The 24,733-nt window shown below is 46.6% G+C and overlaps 3 protein-coding genes across 7 annotated transcripts in view; 1 reads left to right on the forward strand and 2 right to left on the reverse strand.

Annotated features, from left to right (window-relative positions):
• Nucleotides 1-3,963, forward strand: part of MTOR (mechanistic target of rapamycin kinase) — a 99,940-nt gene extending 95,977 nt beyond the window's left edge. For all 4 annotated transcript variants that reach the window (XM_081202865.1, XM_081202867.1, XM_081202866.1 and 1 more), the window contains 3 exons: nt 632-712; nt 1,439-1,544; nt 3,059-3,963. In XM_081202865.1, the coding sequence (XP_081058991.1) occupies nt 632-712; nt 1,439-1,544; nt 3,059-3,074 (203 nt within the window). In that variant the 3' untranslated portion in view covers nt 3,075-3,963. The remainder of the gene's footprint in view (nt 1-631; nt 713-1,438; nt 1,545-3,058) is intronic.
• A 1,162-nt stretch (nt 3,964-5,125) lies between these two features.
• Nucleotides 5,126-14,374, reverse strand: LOC308591982 (F-box only protein 44-like). The gene is made up of 6 exons (XM_081203216.1): nt 14,201-14,374; nt 11,999-12,250; nt 9,746-9,923; nt 8,010-8,105; nt 5,987-6,116; nt 5,126-5,798 (listed from the first exon to the last, which is right to left on the reverse strand). Exons 2-6 carry the CDS (start codon nt 12,234-12,236, stop codon nt 5,499-5,501), a joined length of 942 nt encoding a protein of 313 aa, XP_081059342.1. The 5' UTR covers nt 12,237-12,250; nt 14,201-14,374; the 3' UTR covers nt 5,126-5,498.
• A 2,207-nt stretch (nt 14,375-16,581) lies between these two features.
• On the reverse strand, nt 16,582-23,830 carry LOC308592027 (F-box only protein 6-like). 2 transcript variants are annotated; one of them, XR_014010310.1, is made up of 4 exons: nt 22,377-22,453; nt 21,134-21,229; nt 19,208-19,337; nt 16,582-16,914 (listed from the first exon to the last, which is right to left on the reverse strand). XR_014010310.1 is itself a non-coding variant. In XM_081203291.1 (4 exons), the coding sequence occupies exons 1-4, from the start codon at nt 23,743-23,745 to the stop codon at nt 16,759-16,761; spliced, it is 465 nt and encodes a 154-aa protein (XP_081059417.1). In that variant the 5' UTR covers nt 23,746-23,830; the 3' UTR covers nt 16,582-16,758. The 2 variants fall into 2 exon arrangements, 1 of the variants encoding a protein (XP_081059417.1); XM_081203291.1 differs by lacking the exon at nt 22,377-22,453 and adding an exon at nt 23,663-23,830.
• Nucleotides 23,831-24,733: the final 903 nt, after the last annotated feature.

Here is a 24,733-nt window from a genome sequence, read left to right on the forward strand (position 1 = left end):
GCCTGTAAGCAAGGCATGAAGGCTGCAGCTCTCCCCCACTGGATATTCATAGCACCAAGTTTGTTCAGAGCTAACTTGCCTCTGAAATTTTATTTCCATTTTTTTTTTAATTTAAAGCAATGTCTTATCTAATAACCGTTGCATAGGCCTGTCCTCTGAATTTGTCTACACTTCTTTTTTCAGATCCATCTAAGCTAGTGGTCATCTCAACACCTTGGGGCAGCCAGTTCCTAATTCCGTGTTGTGTGAAAAACATCCTGTGTCTGCCATTCATTGGTTTTCAATGTGTGACCCAAAGTCCCAGTATCAGGAGAGAGGCCAAATATTCCTGTCACTCATAATACTATAGACCCCTGTCATATTCTCCTTTCAGTCATATTTCCCTCCCATTAAACTGAGAAGCCCCAAGTGCTATAACTTTTTTATTACAGGGCAGGTTTACCAACCTCTGATCAGTTTAGTTCTCTGAAGAAGGGGGTGGCCAGAACTGTACAAAAAAATACCTGTAACTCGCTTGATTCTCCCTTCCAACCAGTGTCAGGGGCCGAGGGTTTTATGCCACCGCTACACATTTATTTTAGGTTTCAGGTCTTAAGGTTATCCCTTTCTCTTTTGTGTGTTTGCCTTTTAGTAGGGGATGGTCTTGTGAAACCAGAGGCTCTAAATAAAAAGGCTATACAGATTATCAACAGGGTCCGTGATAAACTCACTGGTAAGTAATGCCATATTCTGCAAAACACAAAAGATGAATATAAACACTTATATTATATTTGAATCCAGGTGCTTTGTTGGTGCTTATTACTTACCTATTTATTTAGATAGAATCATAACCGTGTGTGGATGGTGCTGTAGCTTACAGTCTTAAAATTCAGTGCAACTGTGTAGGGGAGAGGAGGGAAGTGGGGGGCAAGATGCTGAACCATGGGATGGAGGAGGGCCACTAAACTGAAGCAGAGTCCCTTTCCTCTTGGAAGAAAAAGAAAAGCCACTTATTGGGAGGAGGAAAAACTCATAGAGAATCCACTGTAGATGCTTATATACTTTATTTGGGTTGCTGCCAAGGTTAGTCCTACTCAGAGTAGACCCTTGAAACTAATGGATCTAAGTTAGTCATGAGCATTAATTTCAGTGGGTTTGCTGTGAGGAGGACTTAGTTGGATATGACCCTTTGTCTTTATCGAGTGTGGGGAACCTTTGCCCCTCCTGATTTCCCTGAACTGCAACCCATCGGCCCCAGCAAGCAGGGCCAGGGGTCCTGGGAGTTGTAGTTTAGTGAGATCAGGAGGGCCAAAGGTTTTTCCTCACACCTGGTCCTAACTACGGTATACACCATTCAACCTGTTTCTTTTGTATTTGGTTTTGTTCCAGAGCAACAGAAATGCGCAGGTGAGCTTGCGACACTCCTAATTGTTCTCTCTTTCTCTTTCTTGCTGCAAAGGACGGGACTTCTCTCACGACGAAACACTGGATGTGCCCACACAAGTAGAACTTCTAATTAAGCAGGCTACCTCCCACGAGAACCTTTGCCAGTGCTACATCGGATGGTAAGTTTTGTAACTTCACAAACTTCACTCTTTCCTCATGAGATGCCCTAAGTAGGAAGCAAACAGAATGACTGGTTTGTTCGCCTTACTAGCCAAGGAGGCTCAAGGAGCAGTGTTGGGAAGGAGAGGCAATTTCCATTCAATAGGAACAGAAGTAATCAGCAAAAGAATAATCAGGCGCTCCTTTCAAGCCCTTATCTGTTCCATACCTGATATAAACAGAAAAATCCAGGTCCTTGTCCCAATCAGCTTATAGTCCAAAATGCTGGCAGCTGACAAATCATCTATAGGATGGGGTATTACCGTATTTTTCGCTCTATAACACGCACCCAACCATAACACGCACATAGTTTTTAGAGGAGGAAAACAAGAAAAAAAATATTCTAAACGAAACAGTGGGTGTATGATTTTTGTGGCTGTGGCCACAGACATGTGATCTGACGGTGAGTTTGGAGTAGCCCAGTGCAAAAATCCTGAGGATCCATGTGGATCCATGCTTTGTAACCACGTTTTAAGTGGGGAGGGAAGGAAAAGCACTCAAGGGACAAGGAACACGCGTGGGTTGGGTGGAGAAGGATGCTATTCATAATGCAGAAGAGGGGTACAAGAGGAGAAGGCTCCTCTCCTCTCCCGCTTTGCTGTCTCAAAGCGAGCCACGGAAGAGGAAAGGAAGGGGAACCAAGGATCCTCACGACTGCAGCAGATCCCCACCACCACCTGTAGGCATTCCCTCCATAACACGCACAGACATTTCCCCTTACTTTCTAGGAGGAAAAAAGTGAGTGTTATGGTGCAAAAAATACGGTAGGTGTGCTGAGGTTCAGATAATAAAATAAATCTGTTCTGGATGTGGACTCATGTCTTACTTCTGTATGCTTGTTTCTTCTTTGTAATATGAAGCAACTCCAGTGGTGTCATGGTTGGAGTGTCAGACCAGGGTTCAAATCCCTGCTCAAGTGTGAAACTCACTGAGTGGACTTGGGCCAGTCAGTCTTTCAGCCTAACCTACCTTACAGGGTTGTTGTGAGGATAAAATGGAGAGGAAGAGAGTAGTATATGCCACCTTGAACTCCTTAGAGAAAAGGTGGGATATACAGTGGTACCTCGGGTTAAGTACTTAATTCGTTCCGGAGGTCCATTCTTAAGCTGAAACTGTTCTTAACCTGAAGCACCACTTTAGCTAATGGGGCCTCCTGCGGCCACTGGGCCGCCGGAGCACAATTTCTGTTCTCATCCTGAAGCAAAGTTCTTAACCTGAGGTAATATTTCTGGGTTAGCGGAGTCTGTAACCTGAAGCATATGTAACCTGAAGCGTATATAACCCGAGGTACCACTGTAAATGCAACAAGCAGACACACAAACCTGATGTCAGGGGTGGAGTGGGTGGGCATGCCTAGCCCAAAACCTGCGGGCCAAGTTTGGCCCGCAGAGCCAAGGTTCCCCACCCCTGTTGTATGGGACATCCTGGCCAAATCATGAGCCAGTCTATCACATTTGTCCCTTTATTCCCTTAGGTGCCCTTTTTGGTAACAGAAGACACATGATGGAACATCCTTAGCCTTTCCTTCTCAAGGCTTCTCCGCTCCCAGCATGTTTCTTCTCAGAAGCTGAGAGGGGAACAAGGACTGTGTGGGCAGGGTGAGAATTGCCTTTCATCAAATACTTTGAACTGTAAATGAGAACTGTGTATTAAAAGTTTGTTTTGAGCTGATTTGCAACTGCTGATGCACGCTGGGCAGTAATGAAACACAACAGAGTTTCCAGAGTGCTTTAAAAAGGAACTGATACTGACCAGACGTTGACTAATGTGGTCACTGGGGGATGACTTGGCAAGAAAAAAATTAGGAGCGAGACTGTATTTTCAAGATACAGGAAGTCAGTAACGTGGCCAAGCAGTAGTGAATTCACTTCCATGACCCAAGTGACCTTGATCAGGTTTTGGAAAGGCACAGAGGCCTCTTTAGAACTGCAGCCTGTTGCTCGTTGCTTGACATTGCCCCAAGCAGATTGTGACTGACACTTGTGTTGGAAAACGCAGTTGTAAGCATGTTTCTGGCTAAATGTGCATGGAAGAGCCCAAAGAAATCACCAGAGACTCTGTAAGAGCTGAACATCATAATTGGGTTGGGGATTGCAAGAGACAAGCTTGTGCCTCTGGGAAGTCTTCCATACTCGCACAGAGCAAAGAGAGAAATGGGGGTGGGGGGGAGCATTAATGTTGAGCATAAAGCCAGTGATGACGGGCCTGGAAGGGTATAAAAATGGGTGCTTGGAAAGCCTGGAGTGAACCCATAATGTCATGACTTCATTAATGAAACAAATATAAAGTAAAATGCACAAAGAAGTGTACTGATATTTAGATGCCATGTTGTAGTTGGATAATTTTTGTGCCAATAAAAAGTACACCAAACTGTGTGAAGCTGGATTCTGAATGTTTTCATCCATGACTGCATGACTCGGGACAGTGGGGAGCAAATGAGCAGGGAAACATTCCTATGCCAGTTCACATATTGTAATGAAAAGGGACAGTGCAGTCCTTGCAGAGGGGGAATGGATCACCTTGGTTTCACTTTCAGATCCGTCCATTGAAAACACATGGGCATATTGCCCCCAGTGATGAAACTTACACCACCAGATGGGAAACCTAGATGGTCTCCAAACTTGTCTCCTTCACCTGGGGTGCAATGTTCACGTAGTTCCCCCACATGCAGAAAGGAAGTGGCATGGTCTTTTCATTTATTTATTTCAGCACTTATATTATGTAAAGCACCCCCAGCAGTTCACACCATCGTAGTCTCTGCACTTAGGACTGTTACCATTTCACGTCACTTTCTGACCCATCTATACAATTCAGGTAACAAGTTCACACAGGGATAAACCAAATGGGTGATTGCTTCAAGTCTGTTTAGAGCTATCCCATTTTAATCTTCAATCCCCCCCCCCGATAATTAATGCCCGTCTGCTATCAACATTCCCAGTAAAGCTTTACATTGAGTTTAACACATTGATACTGCATTTAGTCCATCCACCTAATATTTTCTGTAGAGCAGGGATGGGGGAACCTTTGTCATTCCCTTATAGATCCTTCAAAAAGCCAGGCAGGTAGCCTTGCATGTCTGCTGCAACAACAACAAAATCAAGAGCCTTGTGGTATCTTTAAAATCTGGATCATTTTTTATGGCAGATGCTTTTGTGGGCTAGAGTTGCCTTCATCAGATGCATAAAGTGCTGTCCTCTGTATAAACACACACATATGACAGAGGTATATGGGAGAATGTAAACAGCAGGGTCAAATGGCAATGAAATTCATTCTGTAACAATTCTACATGGAGCCTGCCAGCAAAAAAGACATGAATTTCAAGTGAGCAAACCTAACCAGCAGTCGGATAGTAACCTTACAGATTAATAGAGTTACTTCTGCAGAAGCTTGCCTGAGGCATAGGCCACACACAAGTCACAGGAATGGCATGGTCACTAAGTAGTCAGATAGAAAAACACACTGAGTCCACAGAGAATTACAGGACTGTTCTTCCCCCCAAAAAAGTATAGCCACAAAGTCAAACAATGCAAGAGCTACAAAGTCAAATAATTGGCAATAGCCAATGCCCTTTTAACTAGACAGAGCACGGACGGATTGTTTTATCCACTCAATGGGTCAATTCCCTGTTCCATGTCCCTGCACCTTGTGCTGTGAAAACGGAAGACCATCTGCTGCCTGAAAACTATCTCAGTTTCAGAGCTAGCTTCCATCCTCCTCCTGCATAGCCCACCGAGAAAGAGCCTGCGTTCTTTAATTCCAGAAATGCCCATTATAGAGAGAGTGAGCAGGTGCAGGCATACAACGTGACAGAAGCTCAGAACATCTGAAATCTGCATAGAGACCAGTGCAAATTTTAGAGGAGGACAAGGGGAAGAACTCCAAGCAGGACTCACGGGAGAGAACAAAAGTACTTGTTACCAGTGGAGATAGTTGCCACGGCAGGGACACTGGATGCCGCGGTAATAAATAAAGCTACAGCTGCTCAACTCTCTGCCGTCCTTATAGTACATGGTTTTGTCCAAGGAAAACGGGCCAATGGTGACGCTGCTTTTGGTGATCCTCATCCTTCGGTCTGTTTTCATGCATCTGGCTATTCTGAAGAGCTTGGCTATTCTCATCAGAAGGCCGGATTCCTGCCAGTTCAGATTTTGGCTTTGGTGTTGGAAGAAGATGTGGCGGACTCCAGGAGGGAAGTTGTGAAATGTGTGCGAAACCTGAATGTGATGAGCAGTTGGGGGGAGAGAGGGGGTGATGGCAGAGTTGCTTGGGTTTAGGACAGATTGGCCACTTGGGCAGGGGAAGAAGGCACTTACCCCCCCCCCCAATACGCAAGGAACCATTTACCACTGGATGCACCCAAGTGCCACAGCCAACCCCACTCTTCGAACCGAGCTGACTTTACCTCGCGCCATTCCTCATCTTCTGAATAGCACGTGTACCGGCCTTTGGAACAATATTCTCTGATCACAGTGAAGTCTGCAGACAAGAGCTTTACAGAGAGCTGGTAGCAGCGGCCAAGAACACCATAGAACCTATTTATTTTAGGGGCAGAGCAGACCAAGGAAAAAGAACACCAAGAGTTAGATTCGCTGCATCTCCTGACTCAGTGTAAGACAGCTTCCTATGTAAGCATCTCCCTGGCCCCAGGATGGAGAGAGGAAGAGCAAAGACCATCACATTGCTGAGCTTGTTCTGTCAGGAGCCTTCTGGCAGAGAACTGGCTCACGAGGTATTAAAAATGAAGAAATCAATGAAGCCCTAATGGGCACTTCTGCTATCAAATTTGAACTGGGTACCACTCGAAATTGCCAAGGTGAGTTATGTTCCACAGAGAACCTGGGATGCAGCAATGTCCCCTTCTCCTTCATGAAGGCACAATGGTGGCCTTCACGCATATCGCTACACAGCAGAGAAGTGGTGTGTTTGTGTGACCTAATAACCACTACTGAAGTTCACTAGCACAAATATGTCATTTTGGGCTGCCACCAGGCCCTTCCTTTCCCTTATCAGTTGACACATTTGGATGTTCACGGGTATAATCAACGTGTGCAGCTTTTTCTGAATGGCTACTACTTGGACATCTCCTTTAGTCCGGGGAATCTGTGGCCCTCCAAGTGTTGCTAGATGCCAACTCCCATCACTCCTTGCAGTTGGCCGTGATGGGAGCTGGGAGTTCAACAACATCAGGATGGCCAAAGGTTCCCCATCCCTTTGCCTTACAGTCAGCAAAGGGGGCCCGGGAACGAGCCTTTGCTCCTTCAGATGTGCACAAAATACAGCTTCCGATAACACAGGCTGCTTCCTTGTAAAGTCAGCACACCCAAACAGTCCCAGCCGTAGTGTTTCATTTCATTTCTGCTAGCTCTGAGGGACGCGGGTGGCGCTGTGGGTAAAACCTCAGCGCCTAGGACTTGCCGATCGTCAGGTCAGCGGTTCGAATCCCTGCGGCGGGGTGCGCTCCCGTTGCTCGGTCCCAGCGCCTGCCAACCTAGCAGTTCGAAAGCACCCCCGGGTGCAAGTAGATAAATAGGGACCGCTTACTAGCGGGAAGGTAAACGGCATTTCCGTGTGCTGCGCTGGCTCGCCAGATGCAGCTTGTCACGCTGGCCACATGACCTGGAAGTGTCTTCGGACAGCGCTGGCCCCCGGCCTCTTAAGCGAGATGGGCGCGCAACCCCAGAGTCAGACACGACTGGCCCGTACGGGCAGGGGTACCTTTACCTTACCTAGCTCTGAGAAGTAAGAGAAAACGACATATCCCATATTGTGAAAAACTCAACTGAATCCGCATGCCATGCTGAGTGAGAGTAGACAGCATGTCCCCACCCACCCGTGGCTAGGATGCCTTGGCATAAAATCACAGAACTGTAGAGTTGGAAGGGACCATGAGGGTCACTGTGAGCCAGTGTGGTGTAGTGGTTCAGAGCGGTGGACTCGTAATCTGGTGAACTGGGTTCGATTCCCCGCTCCTCCACATGCAGCTGCTGGGTGACCTTGGGCTAGTCACACTTCTTGAAGTCTCTCAACCTCACTCACCTCACAGAGTGTTTGTTGTGGGGGAGGAAGGGAAAGGAGATTGTGAGCTGCTTTGAGACTCCTTAGGGTAGTGATAAAGCGGGATATCAAATCCTAACTCCTCCTCCTCCTCATGTAGTCTATGTAGGAATCCTTTTGCCCAGCGTAGTGCATGACCCTGAGATTATGAGTCTCATGGTTTACCAACCTCTAGCCAGACTCACTATTCTGTGTCCAAACCACTGGCCACTTCTGGATTTGTCCATGGTCCACCAAAACCTGTTCCTCTGTCTGCAACCCACTGGCCCCTCCTGTTGTGTGGAACTCATAGATACCTTAGAACTTTGTCTCACTGTGTACTTCCTGGTCTGATCGCACCCCCAGCCAGGACAAGTTGCTCAGTCACTCACCAATCCTTCACCACAATCGTGGGCCTGCCCTCATCCATCAGCTCATCCCAGTAGCCTTCGTCCTTTAAAGTGATGAGCTGAGACTTGACGCAGAGCCTAAGGCACAAAATGGGAAAGCCATCAAAAACCACCCTGAGAGTTTGGACAACACTGCTTTCAATACATGCTTCGCACACCTATTGGGTTGGCTGTTGCAGGAAGCAGAATGTCAGATGATACCCACATTCACACCATTATAAACACTCTGATGCCACTTTAGCCAGTCATGGCTTCTTCCCCCAAAGAATTCTGGGAGATGTAGTTTGTTAAAGGTGCTGAGAGTTGTTACCAGACCCCTGTTCCCCTCACAGAACTACCATGTCCAGAGCTCCCTGGGAAAAAAGGGGTTGACGGTTAAGCCACTGTGGGAATTGTAGCTCTGTTTGGGGAATAGGGGGTCTCCTCACAACTCTCAGCTCCCTTAAACTACAGCTCCCAGAATTCTTTGGGGGAAGCCATGACTTACTGAAGTGACATCAGAGTGTAGCGGCTTATATGGGGCTTTACCCTAATCCTGCAAGGTTCCTACAGTTGTAAGCTTTAAAGAGGGGATGGACAACTTTTGGCCTTTTAGTTATTGCTTGACACACACACATCCAACTCCCAACATTCCTGACCACTGGGCATGCTGGCTGGGGCAGAGGAAAAATGGAGCCCAACAACATCTGAGGAGTTCCCCCCCAAAAAATTAAAACCCTGGTGTAGAGTTATCCCCTTCTGTGATTACAGTGGTACCTTGGTTCCCAAACATAATCTGTTTCAGAAGTCTGTTCCAAAACCAAAGCGTTCTAAAACCAAGACATGCTTTCCCACAGATAGTAATGCAAAATGGATTAATCTGTTCCAAACTTTTAAAAACAACTCCTAAAACAGCAATTTATCATGCATTTTACTATCAAAAAGACCACTGATCCATAAAATGAAAGTATCAATGTACTGTACTATAAAATAAATAAGACAGTATTGTAGGTAATAAAAAAACTAAAAAAAACACCTTACGTGCACTGATAATAGTCATTGTTTGGATGCGGGGCTTTTATCCATTTCTGCAGTCACACAATCAGTCAGTAGCTGAACTGGGTTCCACACAATCACAAAAATGAAGTCATAAGCCACAGCCACAAGTCAGTCCCATAAAACGAAGAACAAGTCGCAGTCAAAAAACCAAAAAAGCCACACAAACAAAAGAGCAAAAAATAGCAAAAACAAAAGCTCCGAATATCACCTCTGTGTTGCATTGGTGCTCGGAACTCAACAGCCAGTAGACTCAACAGGAAGCCTCTGATTAGCAGCAGGGGACTCAATTTACAAATGGAACACACTCAACAGGAAGCAGAACATGTTCCTCTTCCAAGGCAACGTTCACAAACCAGAACAACGTTCACAAACCAGAACACCTACTTCTCGGCTTGCAGCGTTCTATTTCCAAGTTGTTCATAAACTAAGCTGTTCTAAAACCAAGGTACCACTGTATTGCATTTGAAAAGGAGGTACTATCTCCTGGATAGCCCAGTTGGTTAGAGTGTGGTAACACAAAGGTTGAAGCCAATCTAAGTTAGTAATGAGCATTCATTTCAGTGGGTCAGCTGCATATTCCTGTATTGCAGGGGGGTTGGACTAGATGATGCTCAGGGTGCCTTCCAGCTCTTATGATCTACATGCATGAATTATGGCTCAGCCACCGCTGTGATCCTCACCGACCGTAGGCAGCGAAGCATTTGTTAACCTCTTGATAAGGGATGGCGTCATCTTTCACATAGAAATGCCTCTGAAGGAAATCCCACTTCTGGAGTTTTGAGGAATCCGCTTCTGACATTTCTTTAGTTTTCCACTGGCCCCTTGGAGATGTTTGGGTTTCCCAGAAGTCCAAGCCCTCTGGGAGAAAAAAATGAGAACGTAAGAGCAATAAGATGGGTCCAATGGCCCATCTAGTCCAATATCCTGTTCTCGCCACAATCCCATAGTCTCCTTAGACTGGACTTAACCATCCAGGGGTCCTTTACCTTTACCTTTAAGAGAGATGTGGAGCTCTACAGTTGCCCCAGGTCTGGGGTTTCTGCCCACTGCTATGTATATTTGCTAACTTTGTGTCCTTTTAAATTGCCCTTTTTCTGTCTCCATTCAAATCCACTCAAATGTGTCCGTATCTGAATATTTGGGGGGAAATGGGAACTTATAGCTGCATTCTCTCTACTGCCTATTCATAAGATTTTACTAATCTCCAATCTTGCTACCAGCCTAAACTCCCCCCCCCCCAACCATGTCTTTGTTGTTGTTGTTTAGTCGTTTAGTCGTGTCCGACACTTCGTGACCCCATGGACCAGAGCAAGCCAGGCACTTCTGTCTTCCACTGCCTCCCGCAGTTTAGTCAAACTCATGCTGGTAGCTTCAAGAACACTGTCCAACCATCTCGTCTTCTGTCGTCCCCTTCTCCTTGTGCCCTCTATCTTTCCCAACATCAGGGCCTTTTCCAGGGAGTCTTCTCTTCTCATGAGGTGGCCAAAGTATTGGAGCCTCAGCGTCACGATCTTATCCTTCCAGTGAGCACGCAGGGCTGATTTCCTTAAGAATGGATAGGTTTGATCTTCTTGCAGTCCATGGGACTCTCAAGAGTCACCTCCAGCACCATAATTCAAAAGCATCAATTCTTTGGCAATCAGCCTTCTTGATGGTCCAGCTCTCACTTCCATACATCACTACTGGGAAAACCATAGCTTTTACTATACGGGCCTTTGTTGGCAAGGTGATGTCTCTACTTTTTAAGATGCTGTCTAAGTTTGTCATTGCTTTTCTCCCAAGAAGCAGGCGTCTTTTAATTTCATGGCTGCTGTCACCATCTGCAGTGATCATGGAGCCCAAGAAAGTGAAATCTCTCACTGCCTCAATTTCTTCCCCTTCTATTTGCCAGGAGGTGATGGGCCCAGTGGCCATTATCTAGAAGCCCCAAAATTTCTCATTCAGAAATATAATGCGGTCCAGCTAACCTTATTTTGAACACAGACATTTCAATATTCCACTATGTAATAATAACAACTGTGGACATAAAGGTAAAAGATAAAAGACCCCTGGACAGTTAAGTCCAGTCAAAGGCAACTATGGGGTGTGATGCTCATCTCGCTTCAGGCCAAGGGAGCCGGTGTTTGTCCACAAACAGCTTTCCAGATCTTGGGGCCAGCCTGACTAAACTACTTCTGGTGCAACGGGACACTGTGACAGAAACCAGAGCGCAGTAAGTGTTTATCTTCCCACAGCAGTATCTACTTATCTACTTGCACTGGCATGCTTTCAAAGTGCTAGGTTGGCAGGAGCTGGGACAGAGCAATGGGAGTTTACCCCATCGCGGGGATTCAAACCACTGACCTTCTGATCAGCAAGCCCAAGAGGCTCAGTGGTTTAGACCACAGCGCCACCCGCATACTAGTCCACTGCTGACTGGTGCCCACTGGGACTGATAGGGTGGAAGGCAGGGAGCCCAACAGTAGGTGGCGCTAGACCCAATGGCAGGCAGAGCCAACTGATTCCAGTTTTGTCCCCATCCCCCACCTTGCTGAATTCTGCAGGGATTAAGGTGGAGGAAATTAACAGGCAGTGCTACCCCATGGACTGGGCACAAGTAAGAAGGCAGGACAAGCAAGGGCTACCTGAGGGCAGACTGAGACTGGGAGTCTACCCTAATGAACCAGACTCCAGTGGTCTTAGATGCCTCCTTTCCACAGGCAAGGAGATTATCTGATGGAGGGGAGAATCCAAACATGTGGTCTCCCACCAACCAGCAGGCCAGGTATAGGCAAGCTTTGGCCTTCCAGACATTGCAGAACCACTGGCTATGCTTGTTGGGGCTGGTGGGAGTTGTAGTTCAGCAACACCTGCAGGGTCAAAGCTTTCCCAATACCAGATTCTTTGAGAAAGACATTTCAGAAAAAAGAAAGAAAAGGTCAAAAGGGCCACACCTTCTCCACAAGGATTCTTGATCAAGTTCCTCTCCAGGTGAGAAAAAACATAGAACTCTTTGGTCTTCTTCAAGATCTCATTTTTATGGCGGTATTTGCTCCTCCAGAGGATGGGCAAGTCCACCAGGTCTCTCCACCGGGAGCAGACCAGCCGGCAGCTGAGAATCAGCTCGTTCATAGGAATCAGCGACAAGATGTCCAGCATGATGTGGTCTGGCAAGTTGCCAATGTTCGTCATCTCCCTTCAAGGGCCTGCGAAGAAGAAAAACAAAACAGAACCATAAAAGGGAAGAGGGTCACATGAAGTCCATTTGCAGGAAGCAGATGCCAGTCTCATGAGCATCCTTGACGTGGAAGCTGTCTCCAAGCGTCAGAGGCCTTCAGAAGCAAAAGGAGAAGAGCAGGTTCAGGTGGTCCCCGGTTCAGACTTTTTTGCCTCTGCTGCATAGGTGGGCCATAGATCTGCGTGGTGAATCTTCTGCAGCATGAGGGCCACATTCCTTTCTAGGGAGTCTCCCGGGGGCCAATGGTGGGTGGGGCCAGAAGCAAAATAGGGCAGAGCAGCAAATATTAATTTGGAACTTTTTGTACAGCAGAGGAGCTCACACACTTCTTTGTCCTCCATCCAGGCAAGCCAGATGCAGGATCTGAGTTCAAGAACACATTCAGGCCAGGCAAAAACTCTTAAGGAAGGTATGAAATAAGGCTGGTGATGGGCAAAGCCTGGGAAGAGAGGATTTGCCTGCGGGTTCCCCATCCCTATCCCTCTCTGCTTCTTATAGGAGCACAGGAAACTGCCTTATACAGAGTCAGGCCAGCTGGTCCATCTGGCTCAGTATTGCCTACACTGACTGGCAGCAGCTCTCCAGTGCTTCAGGCAGAGGATAGTCCCAACCCAACCTGGAGATGCTGGGAACTGAACCTAGCACTTTCTGTACACTCTACTACTGCGGTCTTTTCCCTAAAAACAAAGTAAGAGTCTAGTCCTCATGGTTCCAAATTACGGCTACATTAAATAGGAACTTTATTATACTGAGCCAGAACAGTGGCCCACCTGGCTTAGTATTGTCTACACTGACTGGCAAGATTTTGGGCAGAAGTCTCCCAATTGTAACTGGAGATGCTGGGGACTTTTGTATGCAAGGCAGATCTCTGAGCTACGGCCCTTTGCGATGGGGAGGTTTAGGGGGAGACAAGAAGGGCCTTTCTGGATCAGACCACAAAGGGCCATCTTATGCAGCATCCTGTGCCCCTTCGGGGGGGGGGGGCAGGCAAACCAGGTCCCTCCAGGAAGCCCACAACAGGGCATGATGCCAGCAGCCCCCACTCCACTCCCTGAGTGGTATTCTCAGATCCCGAAATCCAGAGGTTGCATATAGGAACTGGGCTGCCTCGCAGGGTTGTCGCCGGGGGCATAAAAGAACATTCCGTGCAAACCCTAATAAGCATGATACATTATGGGTAGCTCAGTTGGTTAGAAGTGTGGCACTGATAACGCCAAGGTCGCAGGTTCAATCCCCATGTGGGACAGTTTATTCCTGCATTGCAGGGGTTGGACTAGAGAGGGTCTTCAGAACCCTAAGATTTTATGAGCAAGACAATTCTCCAGTTTCAGTTCCTGCTCTCTCGCATTGACCTGAGGCCATGAGCATGTTGGAAGAGTGGCACTCTGCACATGTTCAGGGGCATCCTCTTTCACCACCCCCTGCTACCGAACGGCTCCTGAGCCTTCTTGGGACCACTGCCCAACTAACTCCCTTTTTGCTGATCCTACCCAAGACTTTGGTGGGTTAAACCACAGAGTCTAGGACTTGCCGATCAGAAGGTCGGCGGTTCAAATCCCCGAGACGGAGTGAGCGCCCGTTGCTCGGTCCCAGCTCCTGCCAACCTAGCAGTTCGAAAGCACGTCAAAATGCAAGTAGATAAATAGGTACCGCTCCAACGGGAAGGTAAACGGCGTTTCTGTGCGCTGCTCTGGTTCACCAGAAGCGGCTTAGTCATGCTAGCCACATGACCCGGAAGCTGTACGCCGGCTCCCTCGGCCAATAAAGCGAGATGAGCGCCGCAACCCCAGAGTCGGCCATGACTGGACCCAATGGTCAGGGGTCCCTTTACCTTTTACCTTTACCCAAGACTTAAGACGTCCCCCCACCCCAGCCAGGCGCACCTTACTTTCAAAGGACCGCCTTTGGGGGCGTTTACCTGGGCTAGGAAGCGAGCAGGATCCAGCTGGGAAAGATGAGCAGTCTCTGCCCCGCTCGGCTTCCAGCTTCCGAAGGCAGGCAGGCAGGACAAGTGGGAAGAAGAACCAGGAACCGTTCCCCCTTCACCCCGCTGCTGCTTTGCCTCCTCCGGGGAGGGGCGGGGCGGACTACGCAGGCGGCGCCTCCCCCTCCGTGGGCGGTCCGGAGATGGGAATCCCGGGCAAGGCGATGACGCGCGTCTGCTGTCCTCACGCAGCTCCTTGCAGATACGGTCCTCCTGCAGTCCAACGCGTGAGGTGTGACGTTAACTAGGAAGTTAAATCCCACGACGGACTTCGGGTCTTAGCCTCGTGTCAGAAGAGCGCAGCTTCTTGATCTTCTTGCTCTTTTTTTTAATGTATTTTTATTACAGATTTTCTTGGTTTACAAAAGTATGTGCAATGTCTCTCTCTCTCTCTCTCTCCTTTTCCCCCCCAAGTAATATTTTTAACAGATCAGTTTTGTTTGTTGAGACATTAGAAAGAAAAGGGGGAGAGAGGTGGACATCTTCTTGCTTTTATGTTTTAAATTACGAAAGGTTCTCAAGGAATGTGGCGTGGGGAGGAGGATGGCAAGTGGGGCAGGAAGATCCAAGGACAACTCAAAGAAACATTTGGACATTTCTGCCAACCCAGTGCCGGATTTACGTATAAGCTAAACAAGCTATACCTTAGGGCAGGGGTCTGCAACCTTTAAGACAAAAAGAGCCACTTGGACCTGTTTTCAAAGAAAAAAAACCTGGGAGCCGCAAAACCTGTCATTATAAAAATAACTTTTTTGTCACTTTTTTATTATTTCTTTGTTTGACCCCTCAGAATTACTCCTCCTCATAGAAATAAACGTTAAATTAACAAGTTACCTTTTTTGTGTGTGTGTTCTTCACTCCCCTTCAAAACAGTGACCAGCATACATGCCCCCTTTCAATGCAGTGACCAGCGTACATGCCCCTTACAATGTAGCGGGCAGGTGGGCGGGAAGGTGACGTCAGGATGGTGCGTGACTAACGCACGCACCGCCCCCATGCGACGTCACAGCCAGTACAGCGCCCGCCACAGTGGGGAGTGTCGGGGCGCACAACGCTCCTCCTCCCCTCGCTAGTATCTGCCCCGGAGCCGCGGCAAAGGTGTAAAAGAGCAACATGCTGCTCCAGAGCCGCGGGTTGCAGACCCCTGCCTTAGGGCCCCACTCTCTTGGGGGCCCCAAAGAATTTAAAGGGGGGGGACTGGATGTACATTTCCAAAATATAAGATAAAAAACAAAAAATGGCTTTAGATACCTATTAGGTCCATAAATTACCATATAGCATGTATTCAACAGAAAAAACCAGCGACCATTTGTTGTTGACAAAGGACAGCTGGACATATAAAGGGGCCCATTACCTTCAGTAGCTTAGGGCCTCATCAAGTCCGGAAAGATGGTGTTGGTTCAGAAAGCAGAAAGCAGAAAAAAGAAACAGCCATGGCGCATCTGCAGCAGCACAACCAGGTGCCGACCTTTAAAGCCCTAAACAGCCTTGGCCCAGTATACCTGAAGGAGCGTCTCCACCCCCATCGTTCAGCCCAGACACTGAGGTCCAGCACCGAGGCCCTTCTGGTGGTTCCCTCACTGCGAGATGTGAGGTTACAGGGAACCAGGCAGAGGGCCTTCTTGATAGTGGCGCCCGCCCTGTGGAACGCCCTCCAGATGTCAAGGAAATAAACAACTATCTGACTTTTAGAAGACATCTGAAGGCGGTCCTGTTTAGGGAAGTTTTTAATGTTTGATGTTTTGTTCTGTTTAATATTCTGTTGGGAGCCACCCAGAGTGGCTGAAGAAATCCAGCCAGATGGGCGGGGTATGTATGTATGTATGTATGTATGTATGAATGAATAAATAAATAAATTTATTTATTATTATTATTCCTTCACCTTCCCTCATTTGGCATTGGTCTCTGCAGCCACAGGATACGCTGCAACCTCCCAACAGTTTGACTTCACTCCCAAAAGCGCAGACGTTTCCGAGGCAGACGGATGCCAACAACATTCCCCTGTTGCCTTCCCTTCCTGTATTTTAATGTCTATTTATTGAATTCGATATCCCACCTTTTTCTCCAAGGAGTTCCAGATGCCTTGCATGGTTCTTCCCCTCCTCATTTAATCCCCACTAAGAACCCTGCAAGGTAGGTTAGGCCAGGAGGCCATGACTGGCCCCAAATCACCCAGTGAGCCTCATGGCCAAGTGGGGGGGGGGCAAGATTTGAACCCGGCATCTCCCAAGGTCCTAGTCCGACACTCTGACCATTTTGCCACATTTCAATATATATATTGATATGTGTCCTACCTCAGAAAGCGGGAGGCTGTACAGACATGTGGCAACAGCAACAGATCACAAAAATAATTTAAAATGCATTTATTCTGCGGTACCAAAAAATACCTTGTAAGAGTCTCACCCGCACAAGAACAAGTAAAAAAACAATTGGCCCAGCCAAAGAAGGGGTGTGCTTTCTTTTCTCTCCAGCTTCAAAGGGAATTCAGCAAATCAGTTCCGTTGACCAACAGTGTAAGTAAACTTAAGGGTGATGCTGGTGTTAGTTATGCGCACACCTTTATGGTTACGTTCGTTGACATTTTGGCCTCGGTGTTCAAAGTAGATGTAGCGGACACCAGGAGGGCAGCCAAAGATGGAGTAACAAACCTACAGGATTGGGGGGGGGGGAGAGAGAGAAAGATGGGTGGTGATTTGGGTAAAGTTTCATTTATGCATTATTATTCCTTGCCTGTCCCTTCACCAAAATGTCCCATAGGGAAGGCTGTTGCAGCATTTATTTCAAAGTACAGTTGTACCTCAGCTTCCAAACATAATCCATTCCGGAAGACCGTTCGAGTTCTGAAACGTTTGAAAACAGAGGCGCAAAGGAAAGTCTGCAAATTTAATAAACAAAATTGAGAAAAATAACATACAGTGGTACCTCGGCATGTTCGACTTCCGAGGCATGTTCAAAAACTGAAGCATTTACTTTCGGGGTTTACAGCGTTCAAAAACCGAAAAGGTTTGTCAACAGAGACGTTCAGAAACCAAGGTACCACTGTAATTTTCAAAATAAGATTTGCAAATGCAAAAATAAAATTCGTCTAGAGTACATAATAAGGGACGAGGGTGGCACTGTGGTCTAAACCACTGAGCCTAGGGCTTGCTGATCAGAAGGTTGGTGGTTCGAATCCCCACGACGGGGTGAGCTCCCGTTGCTCAGTCCCAGCTCCTGCCAACCTAGCAGTTCAAAAGCACGTCAACGTGCAAGTAGATAAATAGGTACCACTCTGGTGGGAAGGTAAACAGTGTTTCCGTGCACTGCTCTGGTTTCGCCAGAAGCAGCTTAGTCATGCTGGCCACATGACCTGGAAAAACTGTCAGGGTGCAAACATTGGCTCCCTCAACCAGTAAAGCGAGATGAGCGCCGCAACCCCAGAGTCGTTCATGACTGGCCTTAACTGTCAGGGGTCCTTTACCTTTACCTTTACCTTTACCTTTACCTTTACCTTTAGAGTACGTAATAAAAACAGCCATAAATGCAAGAGGAACAAAAACGCAACAGTAATCTTTTAAAAGCTGTAAAAGGAATGAATATATCGAGACAGTTATGGAATACACACAACTGTTCCAAAATGGAAGAGCACAGTAGAAATTGTGCAACAGAGGTGAACCCCACAAAGATAGGGGGCAAGGCAGAGATCTCTTTTAGGACCCATTTGCTGCAGATTGCGACTCCTTGGCCCCAAACTTCCATCTGGGTTATTAATAAATAAATAAATAAATAAAACCAAACAGCGGTATCTTGGTTCCTGAACAGTCTGCGTTCCAGAAGTCCATTTGACTTCCAAAACCAAGGATGTTTGATTTCCAAAAGCATTAGAAAACCGGAACACTCACTTCCAGGTTTCGATCGTTCAGAAGCCAAAACGTACGAGTACCAAGGCGTTCAGGAACCACTGTAATAATTTATTATTACTTATACCCTGCCCATCTGGCTGGGTTTCCCCAGCCACTCTGGATTGCTTACAGTTAAGTTTTATTTATTTATTCGACTTATATACAGTGGTGCCTCGCAAGACGAAAAGAATCCGTTCTGTGATTCTCTTCGTCTAGCGGTTTTTTCGTCTTGCGAAGCAAGCCCATTGAAGGATTAGCGGCTTTTAGCGGCTTTTAGCGGCTTTTAGCGGCTTTTAGCGGCTTATCTGCTGATCGGATCAGCCGATAAGCGGCTTAGTGGCTTAGAAAAAGGGGGGGAAGGAAAAAAAAACCAGCAGGAACTCGCAAGACATTGTCATCTTGCGAAGCAAGCCCATAGGAAATTTGTTTTGCGAAGCACCTCCAAAACGGAAAACTCTTTCGTCTAGCGAGTTTTCCGTCTTGCGAGGCATTCATCTTGCGGGGCACCACTGTACTCTTCATCTCAGGATCTCAGAGCAGTTCACAAGGTGAAAATGCAAGGTGAAAGCACGTAGTCAAAACAAAAACAACAAAACAGTAACCTCCCTTCCACAAACATATTTAAAAGGCTGTAGAATATTAATCAGCATAAGGCCTGGTTGAAGAGAAACGTTTTCATCTGGCACCTAAAGATATATAATGAGGCACCAGGTGAACCTCCCTGGGGAGAGCATTCCACAAACAAGGAGCCACTGCAGAAAAGGCCCCGGCTCTTGGGTTGCCACCTTCTGGAAGGGGCACACGGTGGGTCTCAGATGGTGATTGCAGGATCCGGGTCAGTTTATATGGGATGGGGCAGTCCTTGAGGTATTACGGTCCTGAGCCGTTTAAGGCTTTATAGGTCAAAACCAGCACTTTTGAATTAATTGGGTCCAGAAACTAATTGGAAGCCGGTGCAATTGGTGCCAGGTGTAATATGCTCAAACCATCTTGCCTTGGTGAGCAACCTGGCTGCCAAATTCTGCACCAGCTGAAGCTTCCGAACCGTCTTCCTTCTTACCTCTCGCCACCTTCCATGTTTAGATCCATTCATGAACAAGTCTTCAGAACACCGCTCTCTTAGGACCCTGAAGTCTGCTGATAACAGCTGTACCCGCAGCTGGTATTGGGTGCCTTTGGTGCAGTAAAAACTATATTGAGAGTCAGAGAAACAGAGAATATGCCACATCATAAAAATCGTACTGAGACCAGGGAAAGGAGACGGCGGAAGAAGATTGGAAGAAATTTAAGAACTATCTTAAGAAATATTGTAAAATTTATGAAATTTAGAATGATGTGGTTTTTAAAATTAAATGGAGTACAGCTGTAAAGATTAAGTGAAAGGAAAGTGAGGATAATAACAAGATAAAATTAAGGGAGAGGATTTGCTGAACTAAATTTTTGAAATGGGAATGCAGAAAGGGGAGGTATGAGGAGGTCGGTGAAATAAGTTTTAAGAAAATAAGGTATTGAAATTATACTAGTTTTTCCCCCCTTATTTTATTTTTGTTTGTGTTTGTATGTATCGATATGTTTGTTATAATTTGTAAAACCTTAATAAATATTTTTTTAAAAAATATCGTACTGAATCCTCACTCTCACAAGGAGCTAAAATCTAATAAGAGCCTGGCTGGTGGATCAGGACAATGGCCCATCTTAGCCCAGAATCCTCTTCTCTTCCTCTAATAATTGTCAAAGTTGTAACATATATCATCTTGGCCCCTCTCCTGCCAATCACCGCTGGGCAGTTAGTGGCGGATGACCCTGTGGCTGGTCACTCCAGCTACTAGCCAGAGACCCCTGCAGGAGCCCACCCCACCCATGTTGTTAGAAGCCATGATGACAGAGTTTTGTTGGCCAGGGTAACTGGCAGTCAGTCACTGTCCACCTTAGGAAAGCAATGTGTATCTTTTAAGGAAGCTGTCACGCCACCAAAGCTGGGCTTAGCTTTGCCTGCACAGGTCCAAAAAAGTTGGACCACTGTTGCAGCCTATTGCCAACATTGGAACTGTCCGTGGTCCTGAAGTCCAGGTCCTATCAGATCTGCCCCATTGTCCTGTCCATTTGCATTTCTTAGTCCAGAAAACATTGATCTGATGTGTAGAGATCTTTCCTAACCTAATTAATTCAAGAGGGTTCTGGAAGCTTCTCTATGTGAAAGAAACAAGCAGAAGGTTTGTGATGTTTGGGTTATTCCTTCAGAGAAGCCGAGTACAGCTGGTTTAAATTGGTTCTGTTATCTCTTTCAGTCAAGGTCATGCAGACTATAAAAGTAAGGCCAGAAGGAGCCTGGGTTTCACTTTCTCTTTCTATCTCTCTTCCTTTGGGTGTGGTGTTCTGTACATAGTATGTTTAGTGTTAAGATTTAAACTTATTATAAGTTTAAGTTAATTCTGCTGCAACTGGATTTCTTATGGACGGTGCCAATCCTGAATGTATTGGATTTGCGACCATAATGCTCATTTGCCTTCAGCAGCAGTAAAGCTCTGCTGGATGAAATATAATTGCCTCTGATCTATTTTTGGGAATCCTGCAACATGTTTGAGTTTTTACTCTACTAACTATACAGCGGTACCTCGGGTTACATACGCTTCAGGTTACAGACTCCGCTAACCCAGAAATACTGCTTCAGGTTAAGAACTTTGCTTCAAGATGAGAACAGAAATCGTGCTCCGACAGTGCGGCGGCAGCAGGAGGCCCCATTAGCTAAAGTGGTGCTTCAGGTTAAGAACAGTTTCAGGTTAAGAACGGACCTCCGGAACGAATTAAGTACTTAACCCATGATACCACTGTACATTGGAATCTACTCTGGATCAATATGGAGTAGAATTTCCATGACATGGCCAACCCATTGGCCACTTCTATCCTTTCGATCTACTGGAACCTTTGAGATGTCTTCTTGCCACACAAACTCACCAACAGCCACAATGGCATACACTGCACTCACCAGTCAGTCACCACAACGGTGGGTTTGACCCTGTCTATCAGCTCATCCCAGTAGCCTTCGTCCTTCAAGATGATGAACTGAGACTTGGCGCAGAGCCTAAGTGAAAACCACAAAGTAACACCATCACTATCCTGCCTTTTGCTCCAAGCATTTGGGGACGGGGGAAGTCGGCCGCCAGAAGCGCCAAACCAAATGCAGCCCATTGAAGGAGGCTCATCAACCCACCCGTGGAGATGGCTAGCAAGCCTCACTGCAGAAGGGCACTGGGGCTTGGCCACTTATTAACGGGGTGCTCTAGGGAAATCCTGGCCTCTGTTTTGGGGACGTTGGTTGGTTGGTACTGGATCCTGCCTGGTTTAGTGTGCAAGGAGAAAGTTGCAAACCTGAAATCCACTCCCTGTGGCAGGGCTTTGAAAAAGTCCTGTGGAACACACGACCCACAAAGCTGAAAGGAGGCCAGAAAACAGAGGTTGTGGGAATGCTCTTCATAGTGGTCTGCTAAGTGGTCCCGGGCCCTAAGGAAGTTAGATTAGCTTCAACCAGAGCCAGGGCCTTTTCAACTCTGGCTCCGGCCTGGTGGAACGCTCTGCCTCACGAGACCAGGGCCCTGCAGGATCTGATTTCTTTCCACAGGGCCTGTAAGACAGAGTTGTTCCGCCTGGCCTTTGGCTTGGAGCCAATTTGATTCCCTCCCCCTCTTTCTTTTTTCTTTTCCTTTCTCCTCCTGCGATGAGGCTATATTTTAATATTTTAATGTTTCAATATTTTAATGTTGTATTTTAATTTTGTTTTTAAGTTGTAATCATTCAACTTGTTTTTATTATTGCTTGTTAGCCGCCCTGAGCCTGGCCTTGGCTGGGGAGGGCGGGGTATAAATAATAATAATAATAATAATAATAATAATAATAATAATAATAATAATAATAATAATAATATAATAATAATAATAATAATAATAATAATAATAATAATAATAATAATAATAATGGAGTCTGTTAGCCTCCTGAGAGGCAGCATGGTGTTCTGATCAGCATATAAAACATACAAAGCTGCCTTATACCATTGTTCCATCTAGCTCAGCATTACCTACACTGACTGGCAGTGGCTCTCCAGGGTTTCACGCAGAAATCTCTCCTGACCCTACCTGAAGATCCTAGGGATTGGACCCAGGACTTTCTGCATTCAGAGCAGGTGAGCTGTGGCCCTTCCTACATTCTGGGCTGAGAAGTTAATACAGTGGTACCTTGGTTCTCAAAAGCCTTGGCACTTGAACAAATTGGCTCCTGAACGCCGCAAACCTGGAAGTAAGTGTTCCGGTCTGCAGGCGCTTTTCAGAAGCCAAATGTTCGACACAGCTTCCGCTTGAGTGCAGGAAGCTCCTTGCAACCGATCAGAAGCCGCGCCTGTTGGGTTTTTTGACTACGTGCTATTCTGTGCAGCTTCACACAGAGTCAATTAGGAGTTGGCCAAAGGCCAAGAAGACTGAGCAGAGGAGTTATCTGCCTAGAGATATGAAGACTTGGAAACAGCTCTACCATTGGTTGAAGTCTCACACAGGCATGATGATTTATGACCTTACTGACTGGAATGTGTTGGTTGGTCAGTGTGGTGTTCTGAGAGTCATTTGGAGTTTGTTAAGAGAGAGCTAGTTAAGATCCGTGTATCTGTTCATGTATACAGTAACTTGTAAACACCTTATAAGTAATTAAGTTACTAGTAGCAGGTGTACCCGGGTACCATGGGTGGCGCTGTGGGTTAAACCACACGGCCTAGGACTTGCCGATCAGAAGGTCGGCAGTTTGAATCCCCACGATGGGGTGAGCTCCCATTCCTCGGTCCCTGCTCCTGCCAACCTAGCAGTTCGAAAGCATGTCAAAGTGCAAGTAGACAAATAGGTACCGCTCCGTGCGCTGCTCTGGTTCGCCAGAAGCGGCTTAATCATGCTGGCCACATGACCCGGAAGCTGTACGCCGGCTCCCTCGGCCAATAAAGCGAGATGAGCGCCGCAACCCCAGAGTCGGCCATGACTGGACCTAACGGTCAGGGGTCCCTTTACCTTTAGCAGCATTTTGTTCCTGCTTCGTCCATTCTGCCTGCAACTGATTGCTTTCTAGAACTCTGCATATGCACTGCTAAGGTCTGGCTAAGGTCCTGCAACAGGTCAACGTTGCAAAACACCAATAGGTTTCCGAATGGTTTCAGGAGTCGGACGGATTCCAGGAACAGATTAAGTTCGAAAACCAAGGTACCACTGTCCCTGGGGTTTCTTTTGGTGGGGGGGAATGGTTGTAGTTTCATGCAGGTATGTCTGACCCTATACCAATTTATTGGATATTAAAAAGAACTCATTAGATTGAAGTTGTTGAGGTAAGTCGTGATTATTATTAATATTATAAGAAACTGGTCCAGGATTGAGGAGAGGGTATCTAAAGGCAGGCTTCCATGCCTGCCCAAGATTCCCCGCAGGAAAACAGTGAATCGCTCTCCCCATCTCCAGCTGAATCCCAGATCAAACGGTATTATCCTTACCCATCACAAGCAGCAAAGCATTTTTTAACCTGAAGACAGGGCCCATCATCCACAGGGCGGTTCCGCAGAAGAAAGTCCCTCATTCCAAGTTGCAGTGAGGCCTTTTCAGACACTTCCTGAATTTTCCATTGGGCCTCTCCAACAGTCTTGGTTGTCCAATAGTCCAAGCCATCTGTAGGAAAAGGAGACAAGTGATAGGGAAGGGTTAACAACATAAGAAGAGCCCTGATGGATCAGGCCCAAGGTCCATCTAGTCCAGCATGCTATTCACACAACCTATAAATTACTGGGAAATTTATGAAAGGGCATGTTAAATAACATAATTTAAATACTTGTGGCATTGAGTGGTGTAGATAGAGTGGTACCTCGGATTAAGAACTTAATTCATTCCGGAGGTCCATTCTTAACCTGAAACTGTTCTTAACCTGAAGCACCACTTTAGCTAATGGGGCCTCCTGCTGCCACCGCGCGATTTCTGTTCTCATCCTGAAGCAAAGTTCTTAACCTGAGGTACTATTTCTGGGTTAGCGGAGTCTGTAACCTGAACCATCTGTAACCCGAGGTACCACTGTACTACTACTACTAATAATAATTATAATTATAATTTATTATTTATACCCTACCCATCTGGCGGGGTTTACCCAGCCACTCTGGGTGGCTCTCAGCAGACTGAAAACAGAATACAACACCAAACATTAAAAACATCCCTATACAGGGCTGCCTTCAGATGTTTTTAAAAATCAGGTAGTTGTTTATTTTCTTGACATCTGATGGGAGGGCAGATGGGCGGGGTATAAATAATAATTTAGTAGTAGTACAGTGGTACCTCGGGTTACAGATGGTTCAGGCTACAGACGCTTCAGGTTAAAGACTCCGCTAACCCAGAAATAATACCTCGGATTAAGAACTTTGCTTCAGGATGAGAACAGAAATTGTGTGGCAGCAGCAGCGGGAGGCTCCATTAGCTAAAGTGGTGCTTCAGGTTAAGAACAGTTTCAGGTTAAGAACGGACCTCCGGAACGAATTACCGGTAAGTTCTTAACCAGAGGTACCATTGTAGTAATAGTAGTT

Source organism: Podarcis bocagei (genome assembly GCF_964188305.1).
Source record: "Podarcis bocagei genome assembly, chromosome: 7".
NCBI lineage: Eukaryota > Metazoa > Chordata > Lepidosauria > Squamata > Lacertidae > Podarcis > Podarcis bocagei.